The sequence below is a fragment of the Ovis canadensis genome, chromosome 4, assembly GCF_042477335.2.
Source record: "Ovis canadensis isolate MfBH-ARS-UI-01 breed Bighorn chromosome 4, ARS-UI_OviCan_v2, whole genome shotgun sequence".
NCBI classification, from domain to species: Eukaryota; Metazoa; Chordata; class Mammalia; order Artiodactyla; family Bovidae; genus Ovis; species Ovis canadensis.
This window is the reverse complement of record NC_091248.1, coordinates 107,568,328-107,584,239: the sequence shown is the minus strand read 5'-3', so window position 1 is coordinate 107,584,239 and position 15,912 is coordinate 107,568,328. Positions and strand designations below refer to the sequence as shown.

Here is a 15,912-nt window from a genome sequence, read left to right as displayed (position 1 = left end):
TATTCTTTAAGTAAATCCATCTCCTTTTGGAAGGAGTAAATAATCAGTTTGAGTTGGTGGATAGGTAAGGACTTGGCATAGATGTTAACTACAGTATTGTTTATCATTTGCTCTGGGCCAGATTTGAGCTTGGGATTTTATGCATGTTACCTTATTTCAGCCTCACATCAGTACTGAAAAATTGGTATCATATTTTGATCTACAGTTCTACCCTGTAGGTGAAATTATTGAGGCTTAAAAAGTGTTACGTAACTTCTCAAATTCAGCCCGATTCCATGATCTTATCACCCACCCGCCCTCTTGCCGCCTCGAACCTTTCTTTCCCTATGTGCTGGGCATCACCAAAAGGCTGCAGCATGGGTGATTCCCTTATCTTTTCTAGATGTGTGGTTACTGGATTGGGGTCATGGTTCTTTCCTGTTGGAGAATTATGTGCCTGTATCTTTAAAGGGTGGATTGTACTGTTAACAGTTTGTTATTTTTTCAGTTCGAGCTGCTGAAGCATCAGAAACTCAAGGACCAAAATATCTTTGTCTCCCGGACCAGGCTGTGCCTGCACAATCTCCCAAAGGCCGTGGATGACAAACAGCTCAGAAAGCTGCTGCTGAATGCCACCAGAGGGGAGAAGGTGGTGCGCATCAAAGAGGTGAGAGTTGGCTCTGCCCACTGGGGGCTTCGGTGCTCGTCCTGGGCCAGAGCGCATGTTTATTTCAGGCTGTGGTGCTAGTGGGTTTCGCTGATGGCTCAGCAGTAAAGAATCCACCTGCGTTGCAGGAGACATAGGAGATGCAGGTTTGATCCCTGGATTGGGAAGATCCCCTGGAGGAAGAAATGGCAACCCACTCCAGTACTCTTGCCTGGGAAATCCCATGGGCAGAGGAGCTTGGCGGGCTACATCCACGGGGTCACAAAGAGTCGGACACTACTGACGCGACTGAGCGCGCATGCCCAAGGTGCTAGTAGATTGACAGATTTTCTTTTGGGCTCATTGTCAGCAGACAAGACTGAGTTTAGTGATGTTCATGGTTTGGGAGGTTTAAAAAACTTTTTTCCCCTCTTCTAAGAACTGCTTTTCATATCTGACCAGTTGCAGCAGAATGTGCAGAAGTATCTGCGCTCATGACTTAATTCAGCAAGCATTTATTGGGTACCTGCTGCATTCTCAGCATTATACCAGGTGCTGTAATGTTAGTTTTCTTGCAGAGAAGATAATCCATGTTCTCTGCTCCTTGGAGGAGCATTTCACTACCATTTAGGCTCTTGCACTATAGTAAGTTCTCAGTGCCCTGTGGTGAGCACAGGGAGTCACTCGGGTCTTCGGCAGTTGTGTTAGACAAACTCTGAATTCACACCAAGACTTAGTCAGGCTCTCTATGACTACAGGAACTGCTGTCCTGCCCCCGCAGCACCCCCACATGCCTGTTGTGGTGTTTATTACTACACTGTCCTGTAATTGTTCGTCAGTCATTTCTCCCAACCACACTGAGCTCTTTGAGGGCAGGTGTCATCTCATTGTTCCCAGTTGCTGGCATAGTACCTGGCACATAGTTGTCTCTTGATCAGTGTTTATTGAATAAGTAGCATAGCCAGTATTATGAATCTGCTTTGCTCTGATTCATCACCATAAACTATTTTCCTACTCCTGGAAATCCTCTTCAAAATGTAAGATATTGCTATTCAGGGAATTATAGGAGAGAATGTGAACATAGCTGACACCACTCTTGGTAAAACCATTCAAAGAGTTACTGTCATAAGAGTCAGTTATGTAATTTCTCATCAGCATCTGCAGGACTTAGTAAGAGCCTGCATATCTAACACCTGTCATTGCTTAGAGACATGTATGTGTGTTTTACAGTATTTGCATTATATTGAATTTTCTCTTTAAATCTTTTGTATGTGTAAGTATAGTGTTCAGCTAAGATAGTAAGCTTTTTGAAGATCAGAGCCTCATTTTATGCTTTTCTTTTTTTAAATGAATACCTGAATCGTTTTACTATACACTGAAAGCTAACAACATTGTAAATCAATTATACTTCAATAAAAAATTTTTAAACAGCAAAAAAATCAGTTATATTTTCTTTTGAAATACAATCCAAATTTCTTAATCACTAAGAAAGCTAAGGAAAAAAAGAGTATCAAGACACAGTTTCTATGGCTCTGTTATAAAGCATGCCAGATGAGCCACAGGTTAATATAAATGTTCATCTCAAAAATAAAAACAACCCACCAGTAGTGCCAAGGGATGGAGTATTTAGTAACATCCCCACTGAGGATAAGAATATTTCCACATTGTTTTGAGTGTACAATTTTAATGCTTTGCTAAGGTGAGTCTTCATCACATACCACTTCATCGATGCTGTGCCCAGCCAGTCTGCCATCTGCAGTGGGCCAGTATCTCTTGATGGCCCCTCTTCTAGCTACGGGTGGTAATCACTTCACCTGCTCAGTACTGTCCTGACTCAGTCCTTTCATTCTTCTACTGTGTTCAAAAGACTGTCAGCTTCTTTGCCTTGGGCATCACAGTCGTAACTCTGAAGGTCCAGAATAAATCTGGATCCAGGCAGGTAAATTCTCAAATTGGCAAAAACTGCCATTTTTATGTAGGTTGCTAAATAGCCATGGTCCTGCCAGGTGTGCACTGACTCCATCATCACCTGCTCCCAGAAAATGGACTAGAGGCCTTTGGAATGGTCTTACCATCCAGTGATCTCACTTTGGCTCTGAGCATGAAGTCGAGGGTGCTGTGCCATGCTGCATCGAGGCGAGACCTGGCCAGGCCTAGGGGCGGCAGCTGAGGAGACTGGAGGGCTGCGCAGCGTGTCTGGCTGCCAAAATGCTTTTCTCGACTTCCCTGCAGTACATGGCACCGTTCTAGGCACAGAGTGGATACTGGACATATACCAAATGTGGCATCCACATGTCCCTGATACCTAGACTTCTCCATTACCTGACAAACACAGTTTCCTGGGAGTGAAACCCCGTAAATGGTCAGTTTTCCCAAAATACCCCACCATTCCTTGGTGCCCCAAGATGCCTGGTACAGCTTAAAGTTTTAGGAAAAAATCATGCAAGAGAAGATCTGAGCTCTGAGCAAATACAGGTGACGCTCCTTCCTGTATTTCTGAGGCCATTTGTTGGTCAGGATCTTCCTCATGCCAGAACTTTCTTATCTAAAGCCATCAGGCCTTCATCCTTCCCTTCTTGAGTAATATCTCTTTTGAGTGACTTCTTCAGTGAGGAGACCTGCAGACAGCACTTGAGGCCTGGAGCTGATCTATATACCACCCCAGGTATCACGCACCTCTTGGCTAGCATGTGCTGTCATGTCAGTAGTTACCATTAAAATTCTTCCTTGGGAAGTTTCTCTGCATGCTTATTTGGAGGTCTGTGTGGATGTTTGTAAACCCTTAGAAAGCAAGAAAATACCTATTTAATGTGTTCTGTGCTCTCAGGTATATTCTAATAACACAGACATTCATAAGTGATATTCCAGTAAAACTCTTGTGATGGTGATATAGATGAAGACTGTTTCAATAACCTGATTTCTTGTTGAAGCTGTTAAGGATCTTTATCCTCTATCTATGGCTGATTCATGTCAATGTATGGCAAAAACTACTACAATATTGTAAAGTAATTAGTCTCTAATCAAAATAAAAATAAATCCTCCAACGACTGTTTCTTTTCCTCACTCTACCGGTAGTGTCGGGTGATGCGAGACCTGAAAGGAGCTTACGGGAAGATTAAGGGTCAGTCCTTGGGCTACGCCTTTGCAGAGTTCCAGGAGCACGAGCATGCCCTAGTGGCCCTACGCCACATCAACAACAATCCAGAGATCTTCGGGCCGCAGAAGGTGAGCCTTGTCCTGGGGCGGGGAGCCTGTGCTCCGGGGGCCATTTATGGGAAGCCCTCTGACACTTGTGTGATGGGTAAGAGTGGCAAGGCCTTGGAAAAGTGAGCGGTGATTCAGGTGACGGGATGATTGGAGGGAACTCTAAATTGGGTAGTCTGCTTGCTGAACCGGCCCCTTGCCTTTAGGCAGAGGGAAGTGAGCAGCACCCTCTGACTTGTAAGCAAGAGGGTAGTGGGGGCGGGGGTGGCGAGCATCTCAGCTCCATTGCATGCAGAGATTAAGAAATCAAATGAATGACAATCTGCCTCCTTCTGTCGCAGAGACCAATAGTGGAATTCTCTTTGGAAGATCGAAGGAAACTTAAAGTCAAGGAACTGAGGATCCAGCGCAGCCAGGTACAGAATTGAAATTTTTTTCTTTTCTCTTTGCTTTTTTAATTTTGGTAATGTACGCATCACATAAACTCTACTGTTTTTAAGCATACAGTTCAATTTTTTTTCAGACCATATTTAAACTCCTGTTTTGTTCAGTTGTGGTTCTGTTCCCTTAAATTAGGTCTCTGCCTTGCTAGGTTCTTGGGTACCCTTTCCTCTTAGTTCCCTAGAACTCTGCAGGCCCTCTCTCCTCTGCTGGGCTGGCTGGTGATAGCTCCACAGAAGGAAAGGGAGAGGAGAATCAGCCCGATGCTGTTACCGGTCAGCAGTGCTTGCACTGCCGTGTTTGGTGATGGTACCTGTCAGAATTAATAGCCAAGGTTAAGTTGTCCGTTACCTGTAGATTTCAGCTCTCTCTTCCGTAATCCTCTTTCCATCCTGTATGCTCCAGAGGTGTGATGCCTGGTAGTTTCAGTACTGTTTCTAATCTAGTGTAGTGTAGAGGAACTCTGGGAACAGGAAGACTCATGTTCAGACTCAGGCTCTGCCCCTTTCTGAGTTCCTTGGCAAGTTACTCCCCCCCTCAGCTTCAGCTTCTGGTTTATAAAAATAGGTTTAATATCATCTGTGTTTAACATGTGTAAGTTGTCTCACAAGCTACATGTTCAGTATACAGTCAGTAGTTATTCTCCTATCCATCATGCCACAGGACATAGAAGGCCAGGTTATTCTTGATACCATAACTCTTAACAGATCTCATCGATACTGTACCTTAACTTGCATATATACCACACATTTGCTGTGTTCTGGGTCTTTATGGTGTATATCATGAGCATGACCCATAGAAGAGGAGTTTCAGTGATTCATACCATTACCCTAGGTTGGAAAAATCTGGGTTCTGCTTATTATTTAAGGCAGCTTTGTTATTGTAGTTATAGAATTATTTACTGCCTCAATCAGAGGTGATTCTATAGCTTCTGGCTTTAAAAAAAAATTCAGGTGGCCTTATTTGTTGTCTGTACTTACATACATACCTGTCTGTCTGTGTAGAAGTGCCCCTTTCCCCTGACTCAGGGATACTTCTCAATCTCCACACTCATATTCCCCAAGTAGCATTTCCCCACCTCTCTCAGAAGAGATAAGATTTTATTACTTGTGCTTTCATGAACGTCCTTAGGCTCTTTTTTAGTTTTTTACTTGGTTTATATCTCTTTTCTCCACTGGGCTGTGAGTTCTAAAAGGTAGACACTTCATTCTTTCATCTGTACCCTTACCACTAGAGACTGGCACATAAGAGGCATAAAATAGATCTTTGTTCTCCCACTATGCCTATTTAGATTTCTGAGGTGAAAAGGACAGAATAGCATTATTATTATCGCATTGATCTCACATGAATCTTCTTTGTCTTACCCCACTTGTGCAAAATAAATATGTAACATACTTTATGTCCTCCTCCTCATGTCTTTTCCTTATCTTCATTTATTTTTTTCTCTAAGGTTCTTCTTTTTTTTTTTAATGTGGATTTGAGTTTCTAACCTGTCATTTTGCCTTTCTTAGTAAATTCATTTAGTATTTCTTGCGATGCAAGTCTACCAGTGATAAATTTCCTTAATTGTTTCTTGGAGGTGGGTAGGTGCCTCACCGAGCAGCTTGCAGGGTCCTAGTTCCCTGACCAGGGATCAAACCTAGGGCCCTGTGAGAGCACCAAGTTCTAACTCCTGGGCCCCAGAGAATCCCCAGATTTCTTTAATTTTTGTTTGTCTGGGAAAGTTTTGTTTTTCCTTCACTTTTGAAGGATAATTACATGGATACAGAGCTCTAGGTTGGTGATTGCCCTGCCACGCACACATACTTTAAACACTTTATTCTGTTTTCTTCTTGCTTACATAAGGGAAATCCAATGTAATCTTAACTTTGTTCCTTTGTGGGTAATGAGTTTTCCCTACCTCTGGGGAAAGATTTTTCTCCTTGATTTCTTGCAATTTGATATGATATGCCTAGATGTACTTTTTTTTTTCATCCTGTTTGGTGTTTGTCTGAGCTTTCTGAATCTGTGGTTTAGTGTCTGTCCTTAAGTTTGAAAATCTTCAACTCTCATTGCTTCAGGTATTTCTTCTCATTCCCATTACACCTTTGGCCCACGCTGCTGGCCCTTTCTTGTTTGTTTTTTGCTGGCTGTTGAGTTTGGGATGTACCTACACTGTCCCCTCGTTTCTGTGTGGGAAAAGGAAAATGGTTGTTTTGTGTCCCCTACCCAGTAACCCTCTGTTACGATGTCAGGGCCTGTGAACTGCTTGTGTTCACTTTCTTAAAGTCTCTGACTATTTGGGGGAAGAATTCCCCTTCTCTCACCAAACTAAGTCCTCTTCTCCTGAGTGTTTCCAGCAAATAAATCTCACCTAGTAACCAAGTAGCATTCTCTCGTCTTCTGCAGCAAAAAGTGAAATCCAAGCCTGAAACTGGTGAGCCCCAGCAGGTACTACCAGAGCCTGGGAAAAAGCAGCAACAGAAGGCAGCTCAGAACCACATGCAGAAACAAAGCCAGGCCTCCGTGCAGCAGAAGAGGACGGCGGACTCTGTCTCGTGGGGAGGGTTCCAGACCAAGGCCGAAGTGGAGCACGTGGAGCTGCCTGATGGGAAGAAGAGAAGAAAGGTCCTGGCGCTCCCTTCACACCGAGGCCCCAAAATTAGGTGAGATGTAGGATGGCTTCTCAGAGGGTTTGTCTTACTTCGCCGTGTTCCCTCTTTGGGGCTTTTGTGTGGATGAAAGGGATGCTGGTTGCTCCAGTCCCGCATGCAGTATCTCTGTGCCGGCAGTCATTCTTGGACCAAATGGAGGCCAGAACAGGACTGGCCTTGGGTGCCTCAGAGGAGCCTTCCAGGGTGGGCTCTCATGCAATTTTTCTCCTCCTCTGAAGCACTTCCTCTTGTCTTGATGGCTGTCTCAAGTAGGAGGCCCACCTACTTGAGGTTTCTGTCTGGAACAACAGATTAATGCTGTCAACAAAAACCAATCTTTACGAAATTTTTGTTAAGTAAACAATGGTTTTTGAAAGTCCCTTGAGGTTTTTAAGCCAAAGCAAAAAGACAAGTATACGAATGTTGAGCCCTAGGACATTCTGTTGGAGTATCCCTTGATTTCTCAGGGGCTTAGAAAGAGCCAGTGTGAGAAAAGGCCTTTTATCTTTTGGGCTGAGAAAACCTCAGGAGTGCCAATTAGAGGAAGAACTCAGGGTGACACTTGACCACGTTGTTTCAGGTTGCGGGACAAAGGCAAAACGCAGCCTCTCCCTCCCAAGAAGCCAAAGCCCCATACAAACCACCAGAAGCAAGAGAAGCAGAAGTTACCTTCCAAGCAGGTAAGTTCTATAGGCCCTGAGGCTTCGGTATGGCACAGCTCTGCCGGGGTCGGCAGCCGCTTGAGCCTTGATTAGTTAAGCAAAGGAAAAAGCTTCTTCTAGATTGCAGTTATGTACAGGGCTGCAGATGTGGAGGTACACAGTCCTAAAAGTAGGGAGAAGAATACAATGAACCCCATGATTTTGTTACTCTGCTTCAACAATTACCTTGTTTTACTTACCCACCCCCCACCCCATCCTGTGAGTATATTACAGTGCACTCTACCTCACTTGTAGATGTACCCCATGTAGAAAGGTATCTCAGGATTCATCTCCAGCTGATTAGGCCTTAAACACACATATGGTGGCTCAGGTGGTAAAGAATCTGCCTGCAGGGTGGGAGACCTGGGTTTGATCCCTGGGTTGGGAAGATCCCCCTGGAGAAGAGAATGGGTACCTACTCCAGTATTCTTGCCTGGAGAAGTCCACAGACAGCAGAAGCCTGGTGGGCTGCAGTTTGTGGGGTCACAAAGATTGAGACACGACTGAGCGACTAGCACTTGCTTTCACTTTAAACACACATATACAGACACGTGTTATGCGATCATCACATCTAATGAAATTAATAAGAAACCCTTACTAGCTAATATGTGGCCCATATTAAAACACTCCCAGTTACCTCAAAAATACATATTTTTAAGTTGGTTTGTATAAATCGGGTTCCAAACAAAAAGCCTGGTTACTTCTTCGACCAGGGATTGAAGCAGTGCCGCAGCAGTGAAAGTGTCGAGTGCTAACCACTGGACCACCAGGGAATTCCCTGTATTTGGTTTTTAAATCTCTTATATCTTTTTTCCCCTATAATATCCAGTTTTCCTTACTACACCCTTTTTTCCATGCTATTAATTAGCTGAATCACCCAGGTCCTTGGCCTGTTAGAATATATTACCTTTTGAATTTAGCTGCTTTCTTCCTTGTTGCTATCATTGAACTTGTTCCTGTAGTACCCCACGTTGCTTACAAACGGGATGTTAGCTCTAGAGCCTTGATTAGATCTAGGTTCTGTTTTCTTGGTGAGAGTATTTCATAGGTGGGGCTGTGTGCTTTCTGTTGTATTGTACCATAAGGTGCATACTGCCTGGTTGCCTCTTTTTTTTTTTTTTACTTTTTATTTTACATTGGATTATAGCTGATTAACTATGTTGTGATAGTTTTAGGCAGACAGCAGAGGGACTCGGCTACATATACATGTATCCATTGTATACATGGGTCTAGGCTGCCACATAACATTGAGCAGAGTTCCTTGCACAATGTGGTAGGACCTTGTTGGATATCCATTTTAAACAATACTGCAATATGTGTCTGTCAATCCAAACTCCCTAACTGCCCCGTCACCCCATTCTTCCTTGCTTGCTCCATTTTCAGTGATGCTCTGATTGATCAGTAGCCTTAGAGATTGTCTGCTTCATCCGTCCATTTGTAAAGTCTTAGACCCATTGATGATTGCTGTTTATTTAGATCTGTATTTCAGTACGAGTTGTAGAATGTAATTTCTTAATTTTATCAATCCTTATGTGTTTTTAAGTAAAATTCTAGAAAAAAGAGCCTTCCCTTATCAACTGTTTCGTTACCAAGAAATACCATTTGTGTAGGAAAAGCAAGGTAATTGCTTGAGTTTGTTTTTTTTCTTTTTATCAGTTCCCAGAGTAATGAGTTGTTGCCCTACCAACCTTCTCTGAGAAAGTAAGGTTTTTGAAGCATTGTGAATTCACGAGTTTCTGTGTACTTGACATGTTTCAGCCAGATGCAGTCATTATTCTGTCCCATCTGAGGCCAGCAGAAGCCCCTTCAGGGTGACTCCTGAGTCCTGATGTAACCTTGCCTGTGGTAGTGTCCTTGCTTCTAACCCAGCGGGATGTCCCCACTTATCTATTACTTTGTCAGTCCTGGCATTAGCTTCCAAGGGGCCCTGGCTCTTTTTAGTAGAAAGTGTTAGTCATGCGTTCTTGATCATTTGAGCTCAGATTTTCTTTTTTCCTTGCCTAGTTCCTTTATTTTAAGGGTACAAGATACATTTGCCTTCTCATCCCTCTCAAGGAATCTGTGTCTCTGGGAAGCCTCTGACCCAGCAGACTCTCTTATAGAGGTCTCTTTGAAGCCCTGTAATCCTTGGTGAAGGAAAGGGCAAGCGAGACCATCTGTACTCGAGTCTGACTCATCCTTGAGGAGATCTGTGTGAACATTCGGGAGTTGGAGTGGGAGTGGTGTTTTAGCGGGGTCCTTCTCTTAAGCATTCCTGGTCTGTTTTCTCACCAATGGATGATCATTTTGGGGTCACTCCCTGGAAGTCCCTCATGTGGTGGACAAGATCTCTGAACCTAACTCTCTTTCTCCCTTGGCTGGCCTGAGGGTAAAGTAATGCTTAATGCTTGAAACTGATTATCTTATGTTTCCTTTCCTTTCATTTGTAGATACCTAGAAAAAAAGCTAAAGGAAATAAGACAGAAGTTCGCTTCAACCAGCTGGTGGAACAATATAAGCAGAAATTATTGGGACCTTCTAAAGGAGCTCCTCTTGCAAAGCGGAGCAAATGGTTTGACAGTTGATGCTAGAAGACTGGGTAAGGAGCTGGACTGTGTGCATCTTGGTAGCGCTTTCTCCCCCTGCCGCTTGTCACTTATGAGGGAAGAAGCCCCCTGGGAGCACTGCCACTTCGGGATGTGAACGTTTGGACTTTGGTTCCTCCTGTGCGTGGTTAGCTAACCACAAAGAGGAATATCAGAAAAACTTGTGATGTTTTTTACATATTCTGAGTGAAGTTGTGTCTATTAATTCTTACCCATTTTAATTGTGTTTCTCAAATGGAAACAGTTATAAAAAGCATTCTTGACTGCCGAAGTTTTAAGATGTATATTTTGTTAAGTGTCTTCTCTAAATGAGATAATTTGTGGCTTTTTGAGTAACAGACTCTCATTTTTAACATATGTGACTTCTTTATTATAATTTATAAATGTCTTTAATATTCCCAACTCTCGTTCACTCATGTAGGCCTACATACTGCAGGAATTAAGAAAGAGCAGAGAAAAATGATTTCCAACCTAATCTCTGAGGTTGGGAGAAACTTGGAAAGTAATCGAGGGCATGGGGCCTGGCCAGGAGCAGCGCTTGATAATTCTCTGCCAAGTGAGTGGGGAGTAGCTGGTAGTTAACTTGAAGTCAGTTTGCAGTGACCCACAGACACCAGCCTGGCTGGTGCTAGCCTGCATCTCCTGTCTTCCAGTACCACCTCCTGTGGACTCAGAGATGTCATGGGTAGTGGAGAGAGCAGTGAGCAGGCTGGAGAGAGGGAAATATAGCAGAGAGTTCTTAGTTCCCCAGTCCAGTCTGGTGCTATCATGAGAGATGCTTTCTTCAGAACCACTGCTGACCTAGGGATATCACTATTTCATTGCAGTGTCTTGGGAAACCCGTGAATGCTCAGAAATGCTCTTAACTGGCTTAATGATGGGTAAAAGAGAGACCATGAAAATGCTGAAAGCTTTTGGAGAGATCTCTGTCTCCAGAGTGACCTTGAGACTGTGTGACCTGGGGAATCCTGGCAGCAGCTTGGCAGCCCGTCAACCCTAGGATGGAGTCAGACGTGTTATTAAGGGTGTATTAACGCATAGAATATCCACAGCCTGTCTGTCCTTTGCTCTGTTTTTCCTTCTCCAACTCTCTGCCTACCAGACAGTTTTTCGCCTGTTGTCCAAATATCTATAAATTAACCTTTAAAAATAATCTTAACATTTAGGATAGAGAACAGTTGGTGTTCATTCAGATAGCTTTGCCAGATTTTCTCAGATCCAGATGTTTCTCCTGACAGGTTTAGCAACCCGGTATATTTAAAACATCATTCAGTTGCCCGAAAAGTTATTTAAAAAGTTCTAGGGTGAATCATCCACTTTCTCAACACCCAGATTCCTTGTGTGACGTCCTCCTCGGGGGCACGTTACCACCGGTTATCTGGGCAGCCTCTTATGCTTGCCTTGGGAGTTTTAATGCAAGGAGAATTGTGCCCGCTTCTTCACTTCAGAGCCTGATGTTTCATGAAATGGAATTTTCTGGATTAAACATGAAAGTGGACTTCTGGGCTCCTTGGTTCAAAAACAACGTCAAAACAAACATTTCATTTAACATCCAAGACTGAAGGCTGTCGGTCAGAACTGTCAAGTGTCAGATTTTCTGGCTCGATTATGTAGCAGCTTGCCCCAGAGATACTTGTTTTAAATAAAGAGTCTTAAGATTGTGTACTGGCTGTTTCTTTGCTTTTTTTTTTTTTTTCATAAGGGGGTGGTGTAAGGGGGAGACTCGGTCAATGTGAAGACTCTGCTTTGATCCACAGTGTACAAGTCCCTTCCTCTAGACTTCACCTGCGGCAAGGATTCTGCCTCCACTGTCTTGAAGTGAGGTTTCCAACTCCCTCTATTACAAAGTCAGGGCATGTGAAGTTGTTCTTGGAAATACTTCCAAATGTCCTCTGGTATGTTTTTGTCTTGAAAAGAGGTTTTCCAACTAAAAATTCAGAGTACAGAACCTCAAAGCTCCAGAGAGCTCCTTCTCAGCATGTATTTGACCTTCAGTCATCTGAGGAAGCAGGAGGTCACTTAGGCCTCTGTGAGTGCTGACCACTCAGAATCTTCGGTTCATAGGCCCTCTGGCTGACCCATATAGCTAGTTCATTGCTTAATATTCTTGTCACTTACTTTTTGAGAAGTGACTGACAGGCTTCTGCCAATTTTGTCGTGTAACTGCGACGCTGCCCACCCAGCTTGGAAGGTTCCTGAGACTCCTCCATGGACTGCCACACCACGGCAGGAGCCACATCATCAGACTGAGGATTCCCGAGGTAGGACTGCACTTCCGTCTATCTCAGATGATGCTCAACTGTGCTTTCTCTCACTCAGTCCTCACTGGCACTTAAAGGGCCAGGATAAGGTTGCTTTGTTACCTTCGGGCAGAGTAAAAATTTCCAAACCTCTCTTTGCCCACAGTTGACTAATTTAGAAGTTACACAGATGCACTGTCTTATTTTGGTTCTTTTGTTTTTGTCCTGATGCCTCTTCCTCTCCAGGATTAATTGCAGAGTCCGAGACTGCTCATTGATTGGGATGTTATTCAGTGGCCCAGCGGAGGATGAGGTATAAGTACATCTACAGTGACTTTGGCTCTTAATTCTGAACTGGTGTTTGGCTGCAGACAGCTTCTGTGTAGAGTAATATAGTGGGAAGAATGTGAAGGACAGACTGACTCGAGCTCGGTAATTCTGAGAAGGAAACTGCAGAGTCACCAGAATAACCTTTTGGACCACCCCCAAATGGAGCATTTTAATGGATGGTAAATCCAATTTTCCTCAGGTTTGTCCACGCCACCCAGAGCCTGCTGCCTTTTGTCAGACATAAGACTTCACTGCTGCAGATTTGTCCCGGGATCTCCTTCTCTGGCCTTTTGACAGAAGGGAAATCCTTTTTGTCCTTGAGGGCAGGGACTATATTTTACACTTTTCTATATACCCTGCAATACTCAACAATGATTTACCCATCGTAGGAATTCGCTTAACTCCATTGAACTCCCTGGAACAGAAGGCCATCTGTTCCAGGGTTTAGCGGGGTTTGTGAAGGACAGCAGAGTCATTTCCTGGGGTGATGTATGTGAAAGGGATCCAAAATACAAAGTGATAGAAAAAGAGTAATAAATTGTTTGTTGGTCACAGTCCCTTGAGCATGCCACCTGTGTTCTTTTTGCTGTCCCTTGTCCATGCCAAACTGTCCCTCTCTACTCATATCCACCATTTCTCCCTGGGAACTTCATCCAACGCAGGGCATTACAGCCCCTTCCCTGGTCCCTGACGCTTTCTGGTTGGTGTCCTACTCTTTCTGTAATAATGCAATTAGCTTACTAGTCATTTCGTTGGGTCTGACCTCCCCGAGTAGACTGAACCCCCATGATGGCAATCCCAGCCCCAGGGCATGGCCGATGGTGCCCTTAGTGATTGCTAATAAGGATGATGAAGATAAGGGGTACAGCAGTCACCTGCTGTAGTGACGTCTCCCCAGCCTATCACTTGAAGTATTTCCTTTTTTCTTTCTAGTTCAACCTTGTTCCTCATAGAAGGTGCTCAGTTAATGTCAGTTCCTGTCTCATTTTCATCTTCCCTAGATTACTGTCTGAGCCTCAGTCCACAGCAACTTCCCTCAGATATTGTTCAATCTGCCTTGTGGCTGGTGCCCATCCCATTCCTGTCCCCCTCTGCCCGAGGGACTCCCAGCCCTTATATACAGGGCTGTACATTAAAGGCTGTGTGCAGAAACCCTATTAAGAAGCTGATTCTCAAGTGTCACCTTCTCACTCTCAGCCTCACTATTTTCCCCTCTTATTTTCCTCTGTCCTGGGTCTGCCACTCCATTCTCTGCATGCATTTTTCAACCAAAAGATACTCAGGTGCTGGGCTTTTGATGAGGTTTTCCCCTTGGAAGCTGCTGCAGGACAAATGCTTTCTATTTTAACCTGTGTTGGGGAAGACCCTATCTTGGCAGTTGGCACCTCAGATGGAGGAAGAAGTCCAGAACATTGTTCCTATGAGAGGATTTAGGTGTACCCTTCTTATAAGATAGTGTCATGTTGTGATTTATATTTTGAAATATATATTTGGTCTTTGTCCCTGTTCGTGGAATAGAGGTCCTAAAACTCTTGGAACTTCCTGTGCAGGGAGCAATAGAGGTGTCTTGTTATAAGGTGACTTTTAGAAAGTCCCTCAAGATGCCAGTGGAGCCAACCCAGCAATTGGAGGGTTGGAATTTTCAGGCCTCCCCTCCCATCTCCCACGCAGGGAAATGGGCTGAAGATTCAGTCGTCAGTGGCCAGTGATTTAATCAATCACACCTCTGAGGAAGCCTCCATAGAAACCTGGAAGAACAAGGTTCTCAGGACTTCTGGGTTGATAACGTGAAAGGAGATCTGGGGAGGGTGCTCACTTGGAGAGGGCATGGAAGCCCCCTGCCCCTTCCCAGTGCTTTGTCCTGTGCATCTCTTCCATCTGGCTGTTCCTGAGTTACATCCTCTTATGATTAACTGGCAATCCAGTTTCTCTGGGTTCTGTGAGCTGCTTTAGGAGGGGGTCACTGGAACTCCGATTGGTCAGAAGCACAGGTGACATCCTGAATGTGTGATTGGTTTCTGGATTTGAGGGTGGGGAGCAGTCTTAGGGGACTGGGCCTTTAACCTGTGGGATCTGATGTTATCTCCAAGTAGACAGTGTCAGAACTCAGTTGGAATGTAGAACACCAGCTGGTGTTGGAGAGTTGCTTAGTGTGGGGAAAAAAAACACACCCTTTGGAGTTGGATGCAAAATTGTAGTTAGAATTGTAGACAATATTCTTTTAAAAGTGCCCCAACAAACACCTCCTCCAGGAGTGCAGTGGCCATCAGTTGCTGGAGTATATGTGCTTGTCCTGCCCTCACGATACCGCCGCTGCAGGGCCCTAGGGAGCAAAGTAGGCCTGTGTCTTTAGAGGTGGGTAATGCCATGAAGCAAGCTCCGGGACATGGTGAAGGACAGGGAGGCCTGGCGTGCTGCAGTCCATGGGGTCGCAGAGTTGGGCACGACTGAGCAACTGAACAACACCACAAAGGAAAAGAAGAGCAACTCCAAGGCAGAGTGCTCTGGCTCCTCCCAAACCAGCAGCAGCCAACTCCCTCGTTATATCAGACCCCAGACCCACTTTATGTGGTAGGCAGGCCAGAGAGCACCGTCTCTTTCAGAGATGGCAAATTGAGGCCCAGACAGGGGAGCCGGTGCAGGACGGGGCTGGGAGGTGAGCCCAGATCATCTGACACCCAGGCCAGTGTTCTGTCCTCCTCTGATTTCTGCTGCCGCCCAACCTGCCCCGCTCAGGGCCTCCATGTCCACTTTTGCATAAAAAGAGTTACTTGAAGGAACGTGGGCTTCACTTGTACTGGTTGTCACCAGCTATGGGAGGATGTGGCCCGGAAGAGCCTGTGATTGTTGAGAGGGATGGACCCACAGCCACACGGGCCTCTGGATCAAAATAGTGGAGTGTGGGCAAAGGCAGGGCTGAGGGGCGGCCAGTCAACTTCATCCTGGGGCTCCAGGCTTTCTTGGGGCCATCCACCCCATGGGAGTGTGCAGGCAAAACCCTGGGGTGAAGTAATGGGCATGATGGTGGGCCCCTCCGTCCCCTCCTAGCTTGAAGCTTTGCTAATGATGGGGAAGATACCATGAAGAAAAACATCGCTCCTGATTTTTTTTGCCCAAGCCGAACAGCAGGTGGGACCCTAGTTCCCTGACCTG

The 15,912-nt window shown here is 44.8% G+C and overlaps 1 protein-coding gene across 3 annotated transcripts in view; it reads left to right on the top strand.

Annotated features, from left to right (window-relative positions):
• RBM28 (RNA binding motif protein 28) overlaps positions 1-13,316 on the top strand; it is a 35,050-nt gene extending 21,734 nt beyond the window's left edge. Inside the window, exons 14-20 of one of the 3 annotated variants that reach the window (XM_069586939.1) lie at positions 488-646; positions 3,701-3,850; positions 4,171-4,245; positions 6,659-6,915; positions 7,484-7,583; positions 10,034-10,182; positions 12,676-13,316. In XM_069586939.1, the coding sequence (XP_069443040.1) occupies positions 488-646; positions 3,701-3,850; positions 4,171-4,245; positions 6,659-6,915; positions 7,484-7,583; positions 10,034-10,168 (876 nt within the window). In that variant the 3' untranslated portion in view covers positions 10,169-10,182; positions 12,676-13,316. Of the gene's footprint in view, positions 1-487; positions 647-3,700; positions 3,851-4,170; positions 4,246-6,658; positions 6,916-7,483; positions 7,584-10,033; positions 11,855-12,675 lie in introns of those variants that run through there. The other 2 variants (XM_069586938.1, XM_069586937.1) reach the window with 2 other exon arrangements.
• The last annotated feature ends 2,596 nt before the right edge of the window (positions 13,317-15,912 follow it).